General features: G+C 33.7%; 1 protein-coding gene across 3 annotated transcripts in view; it reads left to right on the plus strand.

The window, feature by feature from the left end:
• The window catches only part of LOC132945448 (serine-rich adhesin for platelets-like), a 265,662-nt gene that overhangs the window by 25,874 nt on the left and 212,952 nt on the right, over nt 1–26,836 (plus strand). For all 3 annotated transcript variants that reach the window (XM_061015194.1, XM_061015196.1, XM_061015195.1), the window contains exon 2: nt 9,556–9,624. In XM_061015194.1, the coding sequence (XP_060871177.1) occupies nt 9,607–9,624 (18 nt within the window). In that variant the 5' untranslated portion in view covers nt 9,556–9,606. The remainder of the gene's footprint in view (nt 1–9,555; nt 9,625–26,836) is intronic.

The raw sequence follows: 26,836 nt of genomic DNA on the forward strand, positions 1-26,836 counted from the left end.
GTGTTGGTTAAAGTGATTTGATTTTTTTGGTTGTTGATTAATGATTATCTTCGACAGTAATAGTTTTAATAACAAGCATCATGCCAAAATTGCGTTAGATCGGTTAAACAAATCCTCATTCAATAAGCTTTTAGTCGTATTTTATCGAGAAAATCCGTTTTTTATTCTGAGATAATCTACAACCATTTAAATATTTTCCCAAACTAAAAAATAGGGGAATTTGATTTTACACACACACGCAGATTAAACGGAAAATACAAATCCTATGGCATAAGTAAACTAAAATCATATTATTATTATTATTACTATTATACCCAGATAATATGCAAACGGACGCGCAATAAGTATATGTGTATAAAGCATTAAGATAATACGTCATCGTAAGCATGAATCGAGGGGGAAAGCTGAAGCTATCCATTAAAGTGACATTTTTTCAGGGAATCGTTTCGGTAACAGGGCTTGACGTTATCTCCTTTTAAAATTCCGACGAAAATTCCTAAGTAATGTTATGCGAAGCTTAGTTAATGAGTGGATGTTAGACAGTATAAACAATAAACATGCTTTAAAGTCACAGCTATTTAATGCCAAAGATAGAAATCATCGATTATTTTTCAAGCGAGTTAAATATAAATAATAAAATTTATACTGAAATCGCAAGATCATATAGGATGAACAATTATTTGTTTTGTGATGATAACAACTATTGTTTTGGTGTTAAATACTTCATAACTACGCAGCGAATCAACAAGGCACCTTTCAGTTACAAAATAATTGCATTGTCTGTTGGCCTTTGAGATACGTAAATGATTAAATCTTGGGCTAAGGAGTAATATTTTGTATTTTGTGTCTTGAATGGTTTAAAATAAAGTGATTGATCATTAGTCATTACTCTAGAACTTCCCAATTTATAATAATATCATATTAGGTATATTGTTTTATTATAATATGAAAACCAATAATAAACACATGCAAATAATAATTATTCGTACAATGTTCTATATTTACGTGTTCGCTATTTCCTTCTGATTTTTTTTTTGTTTTTGATAAATAAAATTCATAAACATGACAAACATTCGTCACAATTTAAAATGTACAATTTTGTAATATCATGCAAAATACTGTGTTCTCTTAATACATTTTTTATAACAATAATAGTTTTGAACGATTTCACACAGACGCTAAGAAACGCTAAAAAAATAAAAACGTAAAGTCCATGTTTTTGAAATGCAGTGTCCCTCGGCCGCGCTTCCTTAAACTCAAATATTGCTGCATGAATGGATATTTACACTGACAAAGGTTCCGAAATGGGTGCCGGTTAGGTCGAAGAAGATGACACAAAAGGGTTTTAATGCGTCTTAACAATTGTAATGGAATATTACCGCTGTGTCTACTAGTAATAAGAACTAGCGTACGTCGGTAGCACGAGCGGGTTGGCAAAGAGTTCATGCAAGTGGAAAAATAAAGAGATGGCTCGCCCACCCCTCATATCGATCTTGGGAAACATTGCGGCAAGAAACATCATTAGAGTAACGGTTAAAAGACCTTGGTGAAAATATTGTAAGGAAAAAGAGGTAGGTATATATATATATATATATATTATACATAGAGGGTTGAAAAAAATGGCTGTACCTCATAGTCCGCCTTGCATTTCCGTCTGTGAATAGACTTTCCAATTTTCGCGGTTTTTTTTTCTTCGTATACATAATATATATATACACACACGATTTAGAGGTCGTATTCCAAAGGTTCACGCAGTGTACTAGGAAATACTAATTGTTTCCACACACGCGTATAGGGTTCTAAATGAGATTGAAAAAAAAAATAAATAGATCCCTGTAGTAGGTAATATATTATTGCGTATCCATTCTTTGTATATAGATAACTATTCCCTACAGCCTTCAACGGCTTGTTTTTTCTATTTATTTTAATGTTCTCGTAATTACGAGCATATTTTCCAAGGTATAATTACGTATATAACTATGTTTAAAATCTAGTGTTTGTCACGTTTACTATATACCTACCTAAAGTGTTGGTTAAAGAATAAAACAAAAGCAATTTTAACGCGGCCTGCGACATTTTTTTTTTTTTTTGTACACGGCGATGATTAACTATTCAGCTCTTAACTCTAAGTCGTTGTAGACACTGCAGGACTTAATTTGTTTCTCAATTGACAAACCAACCCCGAGGGGGTGTCTTTAATTGCGTTACCGTTGGGCGACAAATCGTGACGACTCGCGAAGAGTGGTAAATCTCAATTAAGATTTAAATAATTGAAAAATCATGTAAATTGTTTGGTTTTTTTTCCGCGCTCTTTGCCGCAATATTACGAACGGTAAATAATAATATAATGTTTTTGTAATCGCGTGTATATTTAGACCAGGTTCGTGCGAGTCCAATTTAGGGAGACAACGATGGTTGCAATTTAACTACTCGTGTCATTTTAGAAAACACTCACATTCATATATGACCCTTTTATCCGTCTCTTAGCCGTGTGCAACGAATTTAATGACTTGTCTTATCTCATTATTACTGCCAGAGCGTACTCACCCCATTTATGCTCTTCTCCACGTCACTTTAATCTTGTTACTTTCACGAAATTTGAGCCCCTCGAGCGTTTTAAATTAACACAATTGTTTGTGTATCACGTCCACGACACGAACGTGACGCATTGTGTCGACGGGAAATAGTGGCCTTGCCGCCGGAACAAACAAAAAAAAAACAACAAAAAAAATGAAAATGAAAAATAATGAAAAATTGCCGTGAACGCGTCAGCTTTTTATTCTCTCGGGCCAAAATTAATCGTCATTTTGTCTGTCAATTAGAACAAACCGTCATTATGGTGATTATATTGATCAAGAAAAGTGCATTTATGGGGAGTTTCATTCATTACCGTATCGTTCACGAGTAAATTTTACCTGGACCCCTACAGTAAGACGAATAGGTACAGTAAAACGATGTCGATAAATATTGGGATTGCAGACGTGATAGTTATATTTTTTTGTAAAATGTCAAAAACGTTGTGGTTTCATTGTAATTATTTAAATTGAAATACATAAAGTCCATTACACCATTGCTTTTATATTATATTCAATGAAAAATTAACAATTATAAATCGATTTCAACACTCTATGGGTCATGGGTACACATACACATAAGTGCGTTAATTGTGTGCAGATAATTTTTTTAGAATTTTCTCGAAAAAAAAAATGTTTTATTATTATTAGATGCGTGCGCAACAAAATATTATTTCGAGAATCTTAAACGAGTGTACGAATAATTCACATACTATTTAATTTTTCAAACAAAAAAAAAACATTTATACACCTAACTCTGTGACTATTTCCGACAAAAGTTCGTCTGCACCTCCTACGATTTTCATATCAACAAACGACCATTCGATATTTTTGTCCTTCGCACAACGGGACACTACTATACACTAGGTAAGAGACGTAGATTTTGGACGTAAGCCGACTGCGTTCTAAAAACAAAACTATACAATTGCTACTTTTTTCATATTTTATTTTTTTTCTTCAAACCGAAGTCTGGTCATTCAGGATATACGGTTTCGGTATGATCCGAGTCCCTGTTGGAAATTCTCCGCTCGTCGACAGCAACGTGACAGTTTACGAACTATATACACACCGAAATATATAATCGACCTTGAGAGAAAAAACAACGTAGAATTTTCAACAGGAAGTCATTTTAAAAATCTAGATTTTTTATTCTTAATTTATTCAACATGTTAATTATATTAACACGGCACGACGTATTTGTGTAACGTACACGAACGTATGGTCAAGTTATTTTTAACAAAACGTAGACGAGAGCGTAGTTTTTTGTTTTTAACATAATAATAATTCATCGTATTACTAGTATACTTGAGACAGTTAAAACCGTTTTTTTGAATCGGATAAACTTGTTTGCAATATATATTTAGTGTGTCATATAATGAATCAGGATACAAAGTATTTTAATAGAGTACTATACGAGTATCCGATAAAGTACATAATATTTAGTAAATAATCAGATATTTCAAGAGAAAGATATTATAATATGACAAACCTATTAAGACAAAATATTTGATATTATGAAAACATATAAATTATCAGTAAATGGTAATAAGTCTTATACGTAAGAAAAAAAAGGTTAACACGGACAATAATATTATTTGTAAATCATAATTATTATATTAATAATAATTATAATTGTTCCTTCTTAGAAAAACAACATAAATATAAAAAAAATTGTAAAACATAATAGCACTATAGCGACTAGCTCTAATAGTTACTTACAATATTACGTTTATAAATAATGTCACCCTACCGTTTGCTTTTAATATAGGTATCTAAGTATAAGTAAATGGCCATAGATGACAGGGTTTTGTTTTGAAATCATTAGTATTAATAAAAAAGTGCCCTCGTGCAGCAAAGTGATTTAATACATAATATGTCAAATATTATTTTATTATTAAAAAATATAACAAGGAATACAATTTTTACCAACAGTATACCGGTCTGCATCAGTAAAATATTATTATAATAAAGTTTAAACTATGATCAAGCCATACACCTTGTACACACACATAATAATATTATTATTAAAATCCACGATTTCAATAAATTTCGATAACGAGATGTACAATTGTCGACGAATCAATTTGTAATCATTTGTGTTACTACAATAGTTGTGCAGATGGTTTTGTACCTATTATTTTCTGTATTGTATAGATTAATTCAATTAAGTCAAACTTTTGAATTCCCATTGTTTTTTAATACATGCGTATATTACTAAATGCGTAAATTAAAAACTACCATCGCGTATCTTTGGAAAGTTTCTAATTATCAATTCAAAGTTTTCGGTCTCTTTCAAATGTATTTCTAAACTTTCCTCCTTAATTTTCATTTAAGCTGTGTAGGTGCTTTTGTTTGATTTAAGGTATCGCCTTCGTTCGAATGTTTTTGGTCATTAACTGTTGGTTAGAAACTTGAAGCCATGCTGGAAACCCAACGCGGTGACACGATTTCTCGGTGAAGAGTATTTAATAACATTTAAAAACTCTTTTTATTTAAATTATGACACAACAATCACGCGAAATTTTAATGGTTTTGTAATTAATATAGAATCCATAGTAATAATATATACATATTATTATATTATATGGATTAAGTCACCTTACATATTGCAATAATATTATATAGATTAAGTCGAGTTACAAATTATAGTAATATTATATTATGCACAAGTAAAATTGTATTATGCACATTGAAATCAGACCCAACCCGTTATTTGTTGTTTGTTTTTCTTTTCGGTCACTCGATCGCCGCCACACGAACTTTAATTAATTAGCGCTGCAGTCCTGCGCCGGACCCAATAGCCGGGAAATGCATTTCATCCGGATGGCTTGTATTATGTATGATTATACCGATCTTATCTCAAAATAACTATCCGATGGTTGTTCTTGAGTTATACCAGGTCACGTAACCATAGTTACCGAGCGCGGTGTAAGGACATCATATTATATTATTATTATAGCGTGTTTTCGGGGCCCGAGGTGTTATCGAGTGTGTAACGGGTCGTGGAAAAAAGTTTGCTCATAAATGTGAGATTACGGTGTGTATGAAATAACTTCGAAAGAAATAAAAATCAAAGACGAATTTATCATCTTGTCCCCGTACATCCTGCACATCTATCGTTAAAAAATGTTTTATCGCTCCATCGGATTTCTGTGTCGACTTACACCGTGGTTGATGTATTATTACGAGAAAATTAATAATCAATTGAACCCAAATGATTTTTGATTGGAATTTTCAATTTTCGATGCACGACAGGCTACCTATAATATTATCATCCTCAATAGCCCAATATATTAATTAACTAATATAATATCAAACAAGAAAACATGCTGCGTACAACAATTCAACTGAATTAATAATAACTTATAACTGTGGATTTTTGATATTAAATTAGGTATTTAATAATATTTGTAAACTATAGAACGCGTATTATCCATGTTTATTAATTGTCCTAGTAAATTATATTAGGCAAACTGATATAATACGGTCGAGTAACATATTTCAATGGTGGAGAATATTTAAATTGGCTTTAGTAAATCGATAACCATACAATAATTTCCGACGTTTCACTGTAAAATGGTTTCGTTTTAAGAAATAAAATTCAATATTGGTATACAGAATTAAAATCAAACCAAAATGCCAGGACTAATGCAATTAATAATTTAGCATAAATATGTTTAAGGCTGGATATACGTTTTTTATTTTGTTTCCGACCGATTTATTGTAAGGTTTTCGTTGTCATGGCTACTTTTCAACAAAAACATAATATTCATGATTCATAGATTCTTCTCATAGAGGAAAAATATCGAGTAGCTTGCTATGGTTTATACATAGGTACCAACTATACAATTATTATCATGTGTGGGTATTCTATTGAAATGCTGATAAGATCTAGTATTTTTATTTAGTTATTAAGGGTCAATTTAATGTAAAACGTAGTACCGCTCACATATAGATATTTTACAATAATTTACGTAGGTATCAAATATTTACCTTATTTTGATTAAAAATATTGTGTTTTTAACAAAGTTTACGTTTGGTTGTATGGAATAATAATTTTCATTTTTTGAGTACGACAAACTGTAACTCTGGGCGCTTAATACACTTAGGAACCTATATTATAATGTGCACATCATACGCGCATAAAATCCTCTAGGTACATTAAAAATTACGCCATCATTATTCATTATTGTTTGGATTTACGATTATGTCTAGCACTGCATGGTTCATTGGACACATCGTTGAACAATCGTTTTAATTTTAGCACAGTGACGACTTATGTCTCACGCGTTAGTACATCATAATGTGCCTACAATATCAAATAACGACCAGTATTAACACGTGTTTAATTATTAAATTGCGTTGAAAAAAATTGCATTCACGACGTTTTTGCAATATTTTTAGACGAACAACCTGAGGATTCCATGTGCAAGACGTGTCGAGACGATATTATTTTTATGTACAGAGTATGAGTTCCGATAAAAATATACCATTACAATATTATTATATATACCCAGGAACGTGTAATACGCGTAACACAGTAACTTTGAACGTTTCCCAAGATTTCCAGCTTGTCATATTATAATGAACACATTTTCATTATTTTATAAATATATATTATACCACGTACGTACATACATATAGTATATAAAGTATATAGTTTTACGTGCCATTTAAGAATTATATTTTACCCGTCGCCATTGCGGGAGGGTACTTAGCAGTCGTTAAGTGTACATTGCAGCGTGGAGCTTCCACCGCCGTCGCACGCGCGTTAAGTGTTATTGGCGACAGGGCAAATTATCATTACCGTCGCCCGCCGCTGCAGGATAGCTCGAAGGGGATGTGCGGGGGGAGGGATAGGGGGTGGGATGCGATTTGTAGTGGCGGTTGTTTACCACCAGCAAATAAGAACAAAGAAGCCGTGGAAAAAACGCACTTAGGCACGTTCACACCTGTTCACACCGGCGAAGAGCGCACGCAATACCTGTTGTACTCGCGATGGTCTATTTCGTGTAATAATAACATGGTCTCGAGTGGTGGTGGATAGGGACGCGAAATATGCCGTGGTTGGAAGTGGAGGGGGGTGGGGGTGCGATAATGTAAAGAAACAACGCGAAATAGTGGCGACGGGAGAAGGCGAGAAAAAAAATGTGTGAAAGCAAAAAAGTACTAATTGAGGTCGTCGTGCAAGTCGAGTGTACTCGTACTATACACATCTATAGAGTGTATCTTTTGTCAGCGATCGTCGGTAAGGGATGGGAATGGGTACGGGGGTGTCGGAAATTGGAACACTCGATGAAATAAGTATAAAAAGACTACAACGAGCCACTGGCAATAACCCTTCTGCGCAGCACAATACGCATGTCGCGTGAACCTACAACGATAGTACAATAATATAATTATACCACTCCATTAGACCCACTATTGCATTTCAGCGCACGTCGTATTATAGGTAGATGGTAATGATATATGTGCAAACAGACACGAGATTCCCTCGTGCCTCAAAACTTTTCGGCCCCGGGATGTGAAAGATTAAGCCGTAAACTGTTTCAAAAGACCGAAGAACATTTTATCTATTATTCATAATCCCATTTATACAGAACATTTACTTAACCCTCTCTCTGTTTGTACAACTTTCTTATATAGTTTACCGGCATAATAATTACATTACGTTTTAAACGTTAGACGTAAATTACCTAGAATATCGGTGCGAGCGTATGTGTAGATATATTTTAAGGTATATATAAGTTAATAAGGATAGTTTATAGAACGCTTCCTACATCCGGCCGGGGTTTACTTTAAGGGTGGGCACTCGCACACGGGTCGGTGGCGGTGGTGGCGGCGGCGGCGGTAGTGGTTCTTGAGACAAAGGCGCCTGAAATTTTATATAGATGGCTAATCGTTTAAATAAATTATCCACACTATGGTGAACGCGTAGTCGCACACGGCGGTGTTAGGTAATAATAATATTATCGAGTTACCCCACATATTATATTATACAGTTCAACGGCGATAAATTCAAATTTAATATTCGATATTATTTGCATCGTCTGTAGCGATTCTGTTTTGTTCGCACATTACCTATGCGGTTCTATTAAATTATATAGTGAAACATATTGCATTTATTCCACTGCCGTGTCGAAAAGATAATGATTTCCACCATGATTACGTTTAGACGCATGCGGTAGTCAAATTCGACTTGGGAATTGGGATTAATTATTTTTCATTTGCATAATATTTGGCTGATATAATATTGAATTTACATTAAAATAATATACCCAATAGGCGTGTTGCAAAAAAATGATTTTTCACCGTAGAATTATTAAAATATATATGAGACAATTAATATTGCGTTTTAAATGCCTCGCAAACTTAAGACGGTCGAAAATATATTGAATTACGCATTAGTCAAAACTAAAACAAATCGTATTTTGAACATTATGCAAAATGAATTTCTAAATTTATTCTTCGAGTGAACGAATTGGATTCATGGAAAAATCTTAGTACGATGCACGCGACAATATTCTGTGAGTCAATAACTCGAATCGGTTGAATATTCATATACAAACGACGGGAATTATTACTTTTCGATTTCCGGTACCTATACCTATTGACTGCACATATGAAAGTTTATGGAATGTAAATAATTTTCGAGCCCCTATCATGTAAACCTTACTCGTGTAATTGGCTTGTGAAAATGTGGTAAATTTTTTTTTATCACGCACCGAGTTATTTTAGGCTCACTATTGGTGATAACTCATGAGTTATGAAATACTCCCGGTTACATTATAGTCGTAATAAAGCTGACATGTTATTTTATGTATACCGCAATTATGAAATACACACATTTTTGAGGACTTTTTGAGAAAAAATCTGCACTTTTCTTTACTACATATTATACGCACTTATTAGTTATTACTAACATGTTCATTTTATGAGTTTTGTATAATTTATTAAAATATTTATTTATAATATATTTCAGATCGAAGACGATTTAGCAACATATGTTGGCGCCGGTTCCAAGGTGAAAGACATGACGGCTGTAAATACTGTAAGTATTATAATTACTCTCTATAAATTATTATTTATGTAGGTAGGCATTATTATTATTTTTTTTCGTTTTCGATATTTCAAACGTCATACTGCATTCGTGTGGTTATAACTTATAACTTACAAAACATTCAAACGTCGATCACCGTAAACAAAATCATTTTTAACAAAGCGTTCACGCATGTTGAAATATTGTACGAGGCAGTATTTTGTAGTACCTATTTGTGTGTACATGGAGGTGCATAGAAATTTAATTTCTAAAGGCTTTTGAATTTCGTTCGATCATTATTGAGTTATAAATTAGAAAACCGACCTTAACTACGCCATATTAACTCATTAATGCAATCAAATTAGCATTGTTAGTTCAACAGCATCGCTATACATAAGATTGGAGAAACTAACTTCCCTGAGTCGACGTGCATGTAAGGTACCCCAGGAATGTAATTGGACATAAACTTTCCGGAAACTACAGTGACGTTATAAATATTAATATTGTGCATTCAAGTCATACCATAAAACAAGAATGTACATTCTAGGAGGATTGTTAAAGAAAAAAAAAAGGTTGCCAAGGTGCTTTTTATGTGAAAGAAAATCTAGTAAAATCAGAAAATGGCTGCATTTGATCCCGGGCCGGGTACTTTTTCATTCTGCTAAAGAGCTTAATAAAAATAAATAAATACATAAGAGAGGCCAACCGTTATATGTAAGTACGCCATTAGTCCAGTGATTTAAAAAAAAGAGAATTATTTCTTAAAAAAAAACCGGTCGATTGCATGGTTTGCATATTATTATGAATTATTATGTGCCTATGATGAATGAACGAAAGAGGTATTGATCTTATAATTGGGTATAATTTTTAATAATAATAATAATAATAATAATTTCAAACGCAGTTTTTGATGGAAAAAAAGAGATTCAAAAGTTCCACATTGCAGCAATCCGCTTCACTAATGACTTTTAATAAATGATGAGTGATTTAAAAAAAAATGATTTACGTTCCAACTCCAAACTAGAACGTTAAATCATAAACTAATAAGAACATGACAATTCGAAACTAATTCTCGTTTATTTGTTAAATAAATAATAATTTATTGTTATCAACTATATCGTACTAAAAATACAAAAAAAAAAAAAAAAATTTTAAAAACACACTTTTCCATAAAAACATTTAGAAAAAAATTTTAAAAATTGCACTAAAAAGACAAAAATAATTCTCTGTACTTAAAAATAATGAAAAATTTATTGATGAAAAATTTAAAAGTGTGTGGTGCTCATACACTTGACATATATTCCCAGTCACTATCTTATAAACATGATTGAACAAAGAAGTGTATGTGAGACTTTCCTTGGCTTTTAAATTTTTCATCAGTAAATTTTTCATTATTTTGCTCTTATACTTGACATATACTGCCAGTCACTATCTTATAAACAGGATTGAACAAAGAAGTGTATGTGAGACTTAGCTCGGCTTTTAATGTTTTGTATGATGCACCACACACTTTTAAATTTTTCATCAATAAATTTTTCATTATTTTTAAGTACAGAAAATTATTTTTGTCTTTTTAGTGCAATTTTTAAAATTTTTTTCTAAATGTTTTTATGGAAAAGTGTGTTTTTAAAATTTTTTTTTTTATTTTTTATTTTCTACTTTTTAGTTGAAAGTAAATAATTAAGAACATGAAGTTACGAACAGTCTGTTGCTCTTATTTTCACTGCTGACTGTAGTGTTTAAAGAATATCGGTATCCGGTGTTTTCGGTACCTATATCAGAATACCGGTATAATGTTATTTGGTAATAATTACCGTTGTTACCATAGATATTATAATAATGGATAGGACACGCCTATACTTGCTTCGTAAGAGGTTGCGGTTTTTTTTGGGGAAGAGAGAAAGTTCAATATCTGCGAGAGATATTACGGCGACGTCGTGGGGACAATCCTTTTTTTTTTTTTTGGTCCATGTCCCAAAATGACAACGGATTATTGTATTGTCATCCAAGACCAAGGTCTATACCAATTTTCAGAATTTTTCATCTTCAAAAAGTGCCTCAAATCGAGCGCGCAAGATTTGATCACAGACAGACGTGAAACCAAACTTAAGAAAAGTGTTAAAAAGAATTAAATTTTTAAATAAACCGTAATAACAATATTCTCTGTCGTGCTATAAATTACGTCATAATAGATTACTTGGGAAATTTAACTTGTTCAATTCGCCTACGCTCCAAATCATTGGATTAGGTGATTCAGCCAATCGTTGTAAAAAGGCTTTCCTTTAAATTATTTACCATTTTGCCAGATTTTAGATAAATTTTTTTTTTTCGTTAATTTTCAATAAGCTTTTCGGAATCAATAACCACTTGTTTATAAAACAATATAACTACTGTGGTGCTTTTTAGTTTTTTTTCAAATATTTTACATTCAAATCAATCGCAGCAATTTTAATACTTACCATAGGTAGGTACAAACAAATAAAAATATAAAAAATGTTATGTTATATTGTGTTTGACATTAAATAATAATTTACAGAATTCTTTATACACAATGTATAGTGTTTTATTACCTACTAGTATTCAGTTTAATAAAATTAACTTTGCAAAATGTACTGCCCTAAAAAATTAATCTTTAGAAACTGAAACTTAAAGTTAACAACCAGTAAAAAAATAAATTAAAATTTAATAATAAAAAAAAAAAGTAAATAGGTAATAAAAGATAAGGCTACACAGGTATTTTTGGGACCTTTGTTTTACGAACAATTATTTGATGCGATGATTATACGTAAGAAATGATAATAATAAAGTGTATCATCTAAATAATAATTATGTTTTACATTTTATCATAATATAGTTTTATATTTCAAAAGAGTAATTTTTTTTATCACGTTTAAAGTTAAATTGTTTTTGTTTAGCTTAGTATGCTAATCGCTAATGTTTGCACCTAATTGGTAATGGTAAAATTATTTAATTTTAATTTTTTTATCGTTGGAAACCTGATATGACTATTTGCATAAGTAGGCACCGAATTTAAAATGTTTCGAATTAAATTAAAAATCTTGAAATATTTTTTTATCCGTCGATGGTATAGTTTATAACTAAAAAAATTATAATTTCAATCTTTGATAACTGTGTGGAAAATTAGTATATTAAAACTTGAATTTCTATTACTTGTGTATCTGTTTATTACGAAACAAGTGAATGTATGAAATAAAAATAAATATTTTGCACAATTTTGTTTGAGAATAGACCTGCTAATTGTATATTTTATCATCCTCGTGTCAGTAAAATTAATTCGAATACATTACAAATCGTTGAACAAAATTAATATCTCTCTTTAAAATTTCGATTATTATTATTATTACATAGAATGCTAATTTTGGGTAAAACAAAATAATGTATGGACATTTCAACATTATGATTTCGTACAAGAATAATTTATAAATGTGAGATAGATAGTGCTTTTAATATAATATTTGGAATTAGAAAATGTATTCAAAATCGACAATGAAATAGTCCAAAATATAATAGCGATATAATATGACTATTATACTCTCAATCTAACCTAACCCTACCATAGCTTACCTTATTATTTCATCCGTGTATAATTTGAGGCATCTTATTCGTGAGCTTTTAAGGTTGAAAAATTACACGAATATTTCAATCAGCCAAATTCTACGCAGAACCGTTGACGCAATTATTATATAATATAAGTTACGAATATAATATAATACCGTAACCCGGCGCTCGCCTTACCTCTATAATATTATATACCTTGCGGCTCACTCGATACCGTGGCCTACACGACGCGCGCTCCAAAGAATGCCCTCTTTTTCATTATTCAAACACCTCCGGGAGTTCATTTTTTAATATTATGCTAACACGAATAGCGGGCGCATCCATTTGCCGAAAATTAGCAGCTCGTCAAATTCCTCGAACCGCGAAAGAAGGGAGTGATGTCGGCGTTATAATAGAAAATGCCCGACATACTTTCATCATTATTAAATATCTCGAAATCACCTCGAGTGAGGTGGAAGCATCGTCGGCAGCAGCAGCAACATCAGCAGCAGCATCAGCAGACTTGGCTATATTAATTTTTATATAATATAACGCGTCACTTACTATTATTATTTTTTTCTCGGCTCGCATACGCCCTCACCCTAATGTTTCGAAAAATAATAATAATAACAATAATAAAAAATAAAGGAACACGCTGCGCCTCCGGATTGTTCACCTCCACGACAATTTTGTACCTGCAGCCTATACCTGCATACCTACATAAAATTGCATGTAATATTAATACGTAGGCATAATATTTTGTATATAATAACGACAATAATAGTAATATATATAGTAGGTATGCACTACGCGTTATACGCGTGCTATACTACCCTCTCGACGTTTTTTGCACACCGGCGCAGTGAATATATATATATATATTATATTATTATATACTGTGCGCACACAATAACAACGTCTCCGGTGGTAGTTGACACTTAATTTACGAAGGATAATTTCCTCTTCTTTTTCGCTTCGCGCTTCTTATTACCATAATAATAGTAATAATAATAATATCATCATCGCGCGGACGCCGGACGGTGCGGGCCGCTGCGTGTTCTCTCCATTATTGTCGGGGGTGAACAATATATATGTGTGTGTGTGTGTGTGTAAAATGTGTACTTATATATATATATAGATGAGAGTCGAAAATAACACAATTACCTAACGCGAAACAATGGCTCGCCACCCGGCGGCGGTGGTGGTGTTTTCGGGGTGGCGGCGGCGGCGGCTGTGGGAATGTGGGGTGACGTGGGCGGAAGGGTTCGCCTCGTTGGGGCGGCAGCGGCGGGACAAAGCTCTAGATTGCTTTTTTATCACTCTATATACACGCACGAATATACAGCGTACGCGGTGGAGGATCATCCCTGCCACCGGCACACCGTCCCTCCGCGGTATATTATGTTCTGCAAGTGTGGGTGTGTGGGTGTGTGTGTGTGTGTGTGTATGTGTGTGTGTATGTGGAGCTCTCGCGCGTTTGTGCGTTGGCGGTGGGGTGAGGAAGGTCGGTGGCGAAGGACCGATTTATAGCGAAAAACGGTGAAAATCAATCGTCGGATTTTTGTATTACCCGCCGCAATTGTCGAAATGCGCGCGCGCGCGTGTGTGTGTGTGTGTTTATAGGGGCAGAGGGACGCAGTGAAACGAAAAATGGAAAAAAAAAGAAGAAAAACAGCAACAAACAATAATAAATAAAATAATTCCAAAGTGTATATATACGCCCGTCATTTTTAAACTGGCAACTCGCATCGGCGTTTCCTATACACCACCACTGCCGCCACTCCGTCTCGGTTTCGCATTTCCGTTTTCGATCGCTTTTTGCCGAAAAATATGTTCGCCATCCGTCTCCGTATACACTACGCGCGTATATAGTATTATAGTCGTGTTAAGGTGTGTGTGCGTGTGTATGTTGGTTCTACAACTTTTTTTCATAATAAAACAAGGTTGATATAAAAAAAAATTCAACCCAAAAAACCCAGCGGGTTTTCGTCATCAATACCCACTAAAAAACTTTGTGGGTTTTAAAAAAAACCTGGTTGTACTTACAGTTTTGAAAATATGGTAGCTATATTTAATCGTTTCGAACAACTTAAATATTAAAACGTGGTCTTCTTTTTCTTATTTTATTAAAGTCTTTTGATTTGTTTTTTAATTTTTTTGATTATTATTATTTATTATTATATGCATATTATATATAATAGTATTATAATTAAGAACAATATTAAAACTATAAACAAATTAAATATCAAAGTTTTAACTTTTTAAAGAATAAAAAATATAAAATACATTTAGTATAATATAATAATTAGTAACAATAGTCCTGGTAATTTTGATTTTATTTTTAAAAAAAAACTTAATAAAGACAGTTTTTTCTAACCCTATAATATTGTAATAAAAGTACTCATTGTTGTCAATTAGCTTGTCACTTTTTTATCATTTTTATTATCATCTTTCAATTCTCAATATACGATTGCAATATTATATTAAGCGCATTGAAACGGGAACAAAGTAAATAATTTTCATCATTCAGGAACATTGACTTTTCGTTAATGACTTAATTATTATTATTATAGGCATTGTATAATATGATAATATAATATAACACATTTTCGATGTACCTACCGACGCCTACCAAAACCTAACGATTGATCGAAACATAAATGTAATATACAGCGCACAACAGAGGGAAAATTCAATGTATACCTACACACTCTATTGTACTCTAACCGTTCAATAACTCTACATACAAGTGCGTTTTATACTCGAGTGCCTTTTTTTTTTTTTAAATTATGCAAAACAAATAATTGTGTTCGTTGTCGCGACGATAAAAATGAACAGAGCAAAATACGGTAACTATTATTAATATTATTATTGTTGCATTAACAACGGAGACATTATTTTCACGTGATTAAATAATTCCACGGCCGTTATAACATTTAACATTTATTTTATAAACACGCACATACACACACGTCACACATACATATTTATACGTGTATTTACATTAAGACACAAACCACCGTCCGTATACGCGTATAATATGTGAGATGTTCAATCAAAAATATTTAATATGCCACCCGTGGGCAAAATGCGATCGCCAACAGCGAAATATATTATTTTATACACGAATCGCATAAAAGTGCAACACAACGAGTTGAATAATATTATAATATGATTATAATTGTTTTAATATCATAATAATAATAATCATAATTATAATAAACCGAAAACACTATAATAATAATATAATGACACACACGCTAGTTGCAATTGTGCATACGCGTCTCGGGGCCTCGATCAGCGGGTGTCCCCATTTTCACCCTATGGTATACCACCCACGTGGTTCTCGCCACCTATCGGAAACGACCGTGGCCGTAATCATTTTGACTTGCACCCCCCCGGGCGCTTGCCACCTCGGTCGTAACGCCACCACAGTGCAGGTACACCCCCCCACTCACCCTTGGCGTCGAGACTTTGGGAGGGAGGGGGGAGAAGAAGGGTGACACTGCACCAGACACGACTATAATGTTATTATTCTACCGATATTTTATGTGTAATTATAATATTATTATACGTAATAATAATAAAAACAAAAGATAAGTCCCGGCAGGTTAGATTCCCATGCGTCGGGGCGATGTCGGCGTTAATATGATGCGTATAATAATACATGGGCACAAATAATGTTTGTGATTGGGAGGGGGGGAGGGGCTGAAGATTTTTATGCAGAGATGAATATTTTTTCATACTTTAAATCTTCAGGTTTTTCTTATCCCCCCCCCCCCCCATCAACCCCGCTGTTTGCGTCCATTATAATATTATTATCTGAACTGTCGCGATGCAGTATTTCTCTCCAAAAGAAATAGGTTCGGTTCTGCTCAGGAACGCTCGCGCGACCACGATTTCGATAGCATTATAGATACCTGTTGTTATTTATTCGGTAATCATTAGTAATATATCCGTTTGCGGTTCAAATCATCTATACCATAAGCGTGCGTTATATTATAATATTATAAATATTATGATGACGGGCAACGTGTGAAGTACAAACATAAACGTAATTGTGTAAACACAATTCGCGTGACAAAGTATTATACTATGTTTATTATGATTTGCCGAAACGTTATGAATACAATTACTGCTATATCATTTATTACGGGAGTATCTATATGACGTAGTAATAAATAACAATAACACTCTTATCATATAAAAAAAATATTACAATATCGTCCACATTCATTCTTATAATCTTATTACACGACGCGGCGTGACCTCAAGTGCAATGTTTATATTTCAATTACACGTCTGCTCGATTTCGGGTCGATAAATGCGGTAAAGTACAATATTATGCGTACAATTTTTTTTATCGATTATCATGTCCGTATTATATTTATTATACTTTTCGATTTAACCGTCACTTTATAACACACGTAATCATATTATTATAATCAACAGTCGGTTTGTACAATAATTGTATTACAATATTTTCATCATGCCTGTAACACACGACGTACAAATAAAATAAATAAATATATATATATTTTGGTCTTAATAGCAATATTATGCGAAATTGAAAATACACGTCATGCTATTCGTTTGTCGTAATTTTATTTTATTTTTTTATTTTTAAAAATGTTGATATTATATTATGTTGTATTAATCATTATTCTAAAAATAACTAGGGACCTATTTATACTAACCAAAACCGTAATAATAATAATAATAATATATACTTTTGATATTTACACAACTTTGGTGGATTGAAAAGTTTTTCAATAATGTTTATTTTGTTGTGTAAAACGTCAGTATTATGAAATGATGTAACAACTCGTACATATAGTCCATACATAGTCTTTAACTTTCTAAACTTTTATTTTTTCTACGCCACAGATATTATTTCATGGACTTTTTTTCGATCAATATCAGTTTCTTACGTGTTCAAAAATATCCTATTAGTTATATTATGTAGTACAACACTATTAATGTATTTCGATACAGAAAGTCAGGAAACAAAGTACTTAACTAGATTTAATTCGATTTTGTTGTTAGTGGAAATAGTTTTTTTTAACATCCAAAAGTTTGTAACATACACCTAATTATTATCATTATATTATTATGTTGTTACTTGTTACTTTAATTATAATAACTAACGTTATTTAATTACTTAATGAGAGAACTCGTTCAAATAATTAATTTTACACACAAAGAACTGCTCTTATTCGCATAAAAGTTAAACATGTTCATTTTAATTTTAAAACACTCCACAATGTTATTATAATATATTAAAAAATGCCTAAGAGCCTGAATATATTCATTGAGATGGTACCTGTATTTTTGTTCCTTATCAAACGTTTATACATTAAAAAATAAATAAATTCTATGCACCATGATATTGTATAAATATTTATAATATAATATGTTATATTTGATTTCAAAATATACATGTTTTTAGGGCCACATGAATTTTGCATAACCTATCTGCTGTTTATTTTTTTTTAACCATCAATATTTATAGTCGTACAATATTCATAACATGACTGTAGCGTTTACATAATTTAATTTTATAATATTGAAGACTTCTATCAAATGGCAAAAAAAAAACAGTTAAGCTCATATAACTATAACAGATTTATAGCGAGAAAATGTACTAGTTATTGAATTGTATTATTAATGACTCTTGATTTTTGAAAATCGTATAATTAACTGTTTATCATTAGAACATGAACGTAATTGAAAATTAATAAAATTGAATTGTTAGGACAAATGCCTCGCGATGACATAATATCATAAAAGTATAAATAATCGTTACGTTTTACATGTGTACGTGTTAAACACAAACTATACGATTACACATTGAGGTTTACAACGGTTTAGTTAGGTTTTTGATATTTGATACGTAGGCATTATTATCAGTGCAATAATGAAAATAACAAATCGGCTCGTTTGTGTGAGTACGACCCGCCAAAGACCATCACGAGCCGCCAGCCCATCAGTGTATTATTATTTTCGGTCTATGACGTCGAACGACCTTTAAACTGTTTCATATTATTTATCATAATTTTCTATTGTCTTCGAATGACCTAATTCATCAATTAAAAAAAAAAAAAAAAAACTATTTGGCTAAACATTATGACAATGATAATAATATTTTGTGTTAAAATTATTACTTTTTTGTTACAAATTTAAATAATAAATAATTGTCCGACGATAAATTTTAAAGTTTTGCCGTCGAGGGAACCTATGAAGTTTCAGCGAAAGACACATTCTCTCAGTCAGTATTTCTGTCTCTCTCTCTCTCTCTCTCTCTCTTTCTCTCTCTCTGTGTCTCCCACACCTCTATTAGTATCTCTATATCTGTCTCTATCACCCTATCTCTCTAATTCTCTCTCTCTCTCTCTGTCTCTGTCTCTCTCTCTCTGTCTCTCTCACCATCTCCTCCGTTTCCACCATCCTCCGCAGCCTTTATCGCGGTGATAGCACCGTAATAATAATAACGTGTTGTGTTCACAACGATATTCACGGTCGGCGGCCCTGAATAATTAATAATTGCGGTTCGTCAGGCCGAAAAACATTGTTTACCCTTAAGCTTACAACTATATATAGTCGGGCCGCGCCGCACACACAAACCAACCGGCCGGACGCTTTTACAGTATTATATTATTATTATTATTATTATATACACGCACACTGTATAATAACACAACCATGAGACTCGTTTGCGTTCCCTCTGCCGGCCGGTTAGCGTTTTTCCCAGGAGAAAGCGGCGCGCTTTTCGATTCGTGCGGCGGCGGCGATTTTGGTTCACACCACTCGAGAAAGTATCCCGCAGTCGGGGTAGAATATAAAATATTAGGCAAAATTCAATCGAATCGATTAAATCGAATATACAATTCGCTCGTTTTTAACATATAATTAAAATAATAACGCAGGTATAATAGTACGTCGTCGGGACGAATTAAATTATTATTGTCGTCGTCGTCGTCAAAGCAACTGATGATGTTGGATACGCGATGACGGCGCACCGCTCAAATATTAAAGACATAATAATGCAAAAATAACGAAAATAATATCATCTCTTACAACGGTATATAATAATGATAACTTCAGACGACCATGATAATACTATTATTCGCTAAGGTTTTTGTATGACGGTATTGTTTTATAATTTGATTAAGACCGGTTACATTATTAAAATATAAAGACGTTATTGTATTCTACTCTAAAACCCCGTTTCGTACAAGAAACAAATACACATATGTCAGAAATATTATCGGAATACCAGCATTTTTAATTAAGATGCAGAATTATGACGATGACTTTATGCGTAGTCTATACGATAAAATCGTCATGTTTATATTGAACACATAATAAAAATGTATATTATTTTCCTTTTTGTTAATATACCTAGGTACATACAATTTATTTACATAGATGGATGTAGCATGTATTTCCGTTTAAACACAAGTTCTATTACAACTTATTTAGGTAAAAATATTTTCCTTAATTCGTGTACCTATATAATATGTCTTACGTCTTGCTGTAAATAAGTTATTTTATACACAAATATTGTTTTTTTTTAATCAATTTAATAATAAAAAAATGCATCATCCATTTGGTCTGAATTTGAATTATACGTAATTTAGGTATCTATGACTATTTAAGTATATGCGTTTTTTTTACATTACCGCAATAATTTCTTATAACCTATAATAAATAATAAATAATGATCCAAAGTGGTACAGAAATGGATTGTAAATAATTTGAATTCGTATTAGTATCTATTTCATAAAAAATGTTTCATTCGATTCACCATTCACTTACATAAAAACGTTACCGGGCCATCTATGTAACGATAGATTCAATAGACCTAAATAATGATCTAAAAATGTATCAACGTTTTTATGACGTAACTCTGAGTGGCTCATATAATATATCTAATGCATGCATATTTTAAAACTATGCGTTTTTTTAGTGTTTCAAACTAGTTATTTTTTAATAAACTTGGGGTTTAACAATGAATCTAATCTGAGAATCTGATAAAAAAAAAATGTCTAGCCATGTGGTTTTTAAATATTTTTAATTACTTACTGTTGAATGGTTCAATAAGTAAACACATTTTTCTCATTTCTGTTAATGCTATGGTACACTGTATTACGATGATCATACTCCAATCGAAATTGTGAAATGTTAAGTTCCAATTACATAAAGTTTAACGTCGATATCAAACGCAAATCGTCCGTTTAATTAATTTTTTTTTACGGATAAATTTATAATGACTTCGCTTGTCATTATCATGCCAATTTCCACTTAAACCATTGAACATAGATCCTAGGTACAACGGTTCTGTTCACAGGAGGGTTTGCCCCGGAGGGAAAGGGTTCAAAAGGGCGTCATTAAACGTTTTCAGTGACGAATTATTAAAAGGTTCTCGTTTCCATGTATTTCAAAGGAGTGACATTTTGTCATAAAGGTCTTCAAAGGAGCCGTTTTGTTCAATTCCCTTCCCCACGTAGCTCGCATCCTATTTTAAACGAGGTCGATTCAACGTAGAAATCTAATTGAGCTTAAACCTCGCTTTTGACAAAATTCAAAACGGTTTAATTCGTTTATACGGCTTGAACGATATATGCGCTCATATTGTAGGTATACGCACATATATTATAATCCATTTGAATCAATAAGCTGATTATGCTGAACCCCAGATGAATGTGGTGTAGGGCACAGGATGAGTCTGGAGTCGAGGCCATCAGTATTTTAACGTGATTTTGAATAAAACTTCAAACGCTTGGCATATATTTGTGACGTGCTGATAATTTTGAAAGGATATGTCAATTTAATGCGACGTGATTCCAAAAAAAATGTCAACAATAATTTTTTGATCAAACGATAATGGCGTATGAATTCATTAGGCATATCATACCGCCTTAGGCGAGAATGCTCAATAGTGCGTGTTGAAATATGTATTGTCAGGTATATAATATTGACTGTTTCGACACGTAAGAGAGGACGTATATATATAGGCAGGAAAATATTATTTTAAAATCCTATGAAACTTTGGTCGGGATGATGTTAACACCTCGCAAACATATTATTGCCCTTCAACAAGTGACCCACGTCTGTAACTGACGGCAATTAAAACGAACCCTACACAGTACACTCACGAGCTGTCAGTCTGTCTCTCTTTCTCACTCACTCTCTCTCACTCTCTCTCCCTCTCTCTCTCTCCCTCTCTCCCTCTCTCTCTCGCGCACACACACACACACACACACACACACACACACACACACACACAACACGCGTGTCAAGTATCGATAACAATATATGATTCGACAAGTTACATACAAATTATATTATGTATGTACTTTAGACGGATAAGTGCGACTAAATTATTACGTAGAGTCATTGTACCTTCGAATAGTAGTATTATAATATTATTACCATGCACGACGCATACATAATCAATAACTACTAACGCACGTTCTGTCATAAATTATTTTTATCTTCTCTTCATTTGGGTATCAGGATTAGACTTCTGACACATGAAAATTCGTTCGGAAAAACCATAACGACCGTCTGTTACAATAAAACGTATTGTACTTTTGTAATTTTTATTTTTTCAAGGGCGTTTCTAAGCTTTTGATTTTGCGAACCTCACCGTCTCTTCGATTCTCGTTGTTTTTATTTTTGATTTTTCGACGTAACCTGCAGGCGTCTACCCTCAAGACGATCGTATGTGCTGCAGGTTACCGTGGATATTTAGGTAAAGCGAACACAGTAGCAGTCGCTGTATATTCGTTTTACCAGTGTCTGCAACACTGTTCGTTACAGCGATGAGTTTACTGTGAGCTGAAAACGCGTACTCGTTCTGTATTATAAAAACTGGAGCAGACGTTCCCGATGCGGGACCATAATACCCACACGATATCCGAGGAGACGGCACCTCGGGTGTGCAAGTTTTCGCTAACCGTATGACAATATTGTTTCTGGTTCACCGTCGTGACGAAGAGGATAACCACAACCCGACGACCACCTGAATATCCGTATCATATAACTGAACACATCGCTGCCCGCTGCCATAATATTATATTATTTTCTACTCGGTTTTGCGCGCGACCGTGCGACGTCGCGCTGTCTGCTTGTCGATATATTTTCCACCCCGAAACGCAGACACGTCGGGTGTCAAGAAGTCGACGTGAACCCACACGTTATCACATTGGTACATAATATGGTATGTACTGCATACCATCCGATCGATTTATAGATATATCAATATCAGTGTCGTATTGTACCACAGCAGTATAACCTAAGCCGCAGTAACCACGGTGTTATTTTATGTCGACCGTATATCTGCACGTCCTACAACTCCGGGGGCGGGATAACGTCATAATTGTTATAAACATACCAATAACAAAAACGCGCCTGCACGGTACGATCATAACGGTACCCCGTCCTAGATCACGTCAGTGTATTCGGCCACGATCCGCGAGCTGTATCGTGGCGGGTCCGAGGTAACCGGAATGGAGCGGCTTGGACATGACACGCCGCAGCAGACGTACATTTGAAATAATTGTCTTGTGGATTATTCGGGGCGGGGGCAGAGGAAATGGCCGTTGACAAATCGTACGGCAAACGGGACTACCGTTGTATGTGCCGGTGGACTTGGACGGACGTCGATTAGCCGCCGTTAACCACGCGGGTCAGAGAGCTGCGCCCGTCTCGAGTCGCTTCTACTCTTTAGTTATATACGGTGGCCCGCCATTACACTCCGAAATCGGACGGCTATATAATTTATGGCACTATATCCGTTAGTCTGCCCGTTGAAAAATCGCGTATTGTTGTGTGGGTTGCGCACCGCTCGTCGCCGACGTCGTTATTGTTCTTCGTCGAACGATGCCCCATCGTTTTAATGGGCGCTAGCCGGTCGAGATTAATGCTTGATCAATACTTAACCTGAAGATGTATACCTACCTGCACTTTCACCCACAACTCGCTGCGCCGCGGGATTAAAAATAATCGACGTTATATTATTTTGTATCCGGCACGAGATGTCGTCTTGTACGTTTCGTTCAAGACGAACAAATTTTAAACACACGACATTTCGGTGCAAGCAACGGAAATGCAGTCGAAATACTCGACGAGGCTGCTCAACAATAATTAATCGTTGTACGACCTACCACCGAGTAAAATATGTTTTTGAGCCTTGGCTCGTGCACATTCCCAGCGTGTTTTGAGATATAGAGGCCTCGTTTATACATTACGCAATACATATATATTATAATTATAATTATAATTATTTTTATTTATTTATTCCGCGCGTGGTGCCAAAAACGTGTGTCGTAAAATATTGTGGAAGTCGTTCTCGATTTCGATCCGCACCGATTATTAGGGTCACAGTTAAATTTAAATGCTTAAACGTTTCACGGCCCGTACAAAGTGCGTTTAATGGCCGTTCGGTAATTATTATGCGATTGTTGTATTATGCGTCGATTATATTACAAAATTACGTTATTTATAGGCCGCACCGTTGTTCACGGTACACTTATTTTTTTATTATTATTATTATTATTATTATGACGCTTTCGTGAAACCGTTGCTAGCGTTCAGCATTTTCGCAAGTGGCAATCTACAACACTACTCAAAAGACCTGAGATGCACTTGCTTATGGACTGAAGTGTGTGTCCGACGAGAGATATCTACTCTCTTTGAGTTTAATGTTTTGTCAAAACGATTTTAGGGCTCTCTATTGTCGGCACTGGGAGGAAAATAACATAAGCACGCGCGCACACACACACACACACACGCGTATTATACGAGTGTAACAGAAATGTTTGAGAGTACATAATATATATATATATATATATATATATACGAAGTGTCACGTCATAAAGCACGTCGAGCGGGATCCGATATTACTTCAAACAGTATATACGAGAGGGTTCCATTGAAGAGCAATTTTCTCGTCATATTTTATACGGAGACCCTTGGTTAAAAGTTTTTTCGCTGTCGTAAAAATTCATTTCCAGATGGCCTTTTCCACGATAATTAATCGAGAGAGATACTTTAACTTCGTTAATCGGCGAGAGTAGTTGCTGACATGATATACTCGTATATTTTTATTAAGTACTACAATTTTTAATGAAAATTAAAAATAAAAACAATGTTATTTATTAAAAACGAAAATAACCATACAAAAACCGCGCATCATGATTTACTTGTTGGAAGAGTTAATCATTTTCATTTAACTGGTGAATTAGTAGGTACCTCACGAACGTATCGTAATAATTTATTAATAATATAATTATTTATATTATTATTTCCAATCAATACGAAATCAAACATTAAAACAAAACCAAAAAACCGTACACAACAATAACAATTGCCCCCGAGCAAAAATAACAAAAGTTCAGTTTTACAACGTTAATATTAAATATAAATTCAAAATGATTACATTGAATGGTTTTTTTTGTTAGGTAGGTACTCTAATGATTGTTGATGTGTTTTGTAATTAGGAGTATAAACAATAGAAGGACCTACCTTAAAAGTTTAACAAAAGTTAAGTAATATATAATACATTAATACCGCGGTGGGATGAAATCGTCCAAAAAACGTTATCATTACATTGTTATTAAATCGATTTTATTTATTAACAAACAACACAACATTTTGAACGTAATTATGCCGTAATTATTATTATTACACTGTACCTAATTCTTTTGTGATGCATAAAATTCAAAAACCAAAAACACTCAAAATAATATACCTATGGAATTGGTAGTAATATATAAACACGCATAAAATACAAAATATTATATTTTCCGACAACGAAATACTAAGTACTTAATTTCGAGGTCTATACGGAAACTTTACGAGTCCGGCACGACTAATGTATAATATAGGTAAGTATGTATAAAGTATCGGTCGAGTTAAATTGACAGGGACGATGGGTCTTTCGAACAGAAATCCGGTTTAATTATTTGTTTTGCGTTCTTCCGGGCCGAAACTTTTTACTCTGATCAGTCGTCCGTGCGCGTTTGTCGATATCATCGGAACCAGACAATTCGCAGAGAGACGGTAAAAACTCGGGATGGAAATAAATTGCCATTGGACTACTATTATAGGGACGTTGGAGCGAGAGACGTATGAAGAATGTTATATTAGTAAGTTTTTCCTTTTAGAAAACTTTGTGGACGCCGAAAGTCCCCCGGCTGTCTAGCTGCTGTTCAAAAATGTATTCAGTTGTGTCGGGAAAAGAAAATGCCTTTTACTTTTGTTCGCGTAAATACCACGCCAGACCGCCTAGCCTAACTCAATATGGCGGCGCGGATCCGTCCCTCGGCCCGTATATACACGACCACTAGAATTCGGATAATACGGACCGAACACAATATTATTAATAATTTGCCACGAACACGGCTCGAGCGAGAGACGAGGCGCTTCTCACCCATCACCGCCACCGCCACCACCCACAGCGAAACTTTGGCCTCCGTTAGGGTTTTCAGACATTGCCAGCCCGCGGACCGCATAGTAAGATATTGTATACGACGACGTACTATATTATATACTGCTACATCACATGTCGACCGAGCAACCGATTGTTTTATACCTCCAACCCTCCACCAACAGACGAATCGAATTTCGATACTACGAACCCTAAAATTATATTATGATT

Source organism: Metopolophium dirhodum, chromosome 5 (genome assembly GCF_019925205.1).
Source record: "Metopolophium dirhodum isolate CAU chromosome 5, ASM1992520v1, whole genome shotgun sequence".
Classification (NCBI taxonomy): Eukaryota; Metazoa; Arthropoda; class Insecta; order Hemiptera; family Aphididae; genus Metopolophium; species Metopolophium dirhodum.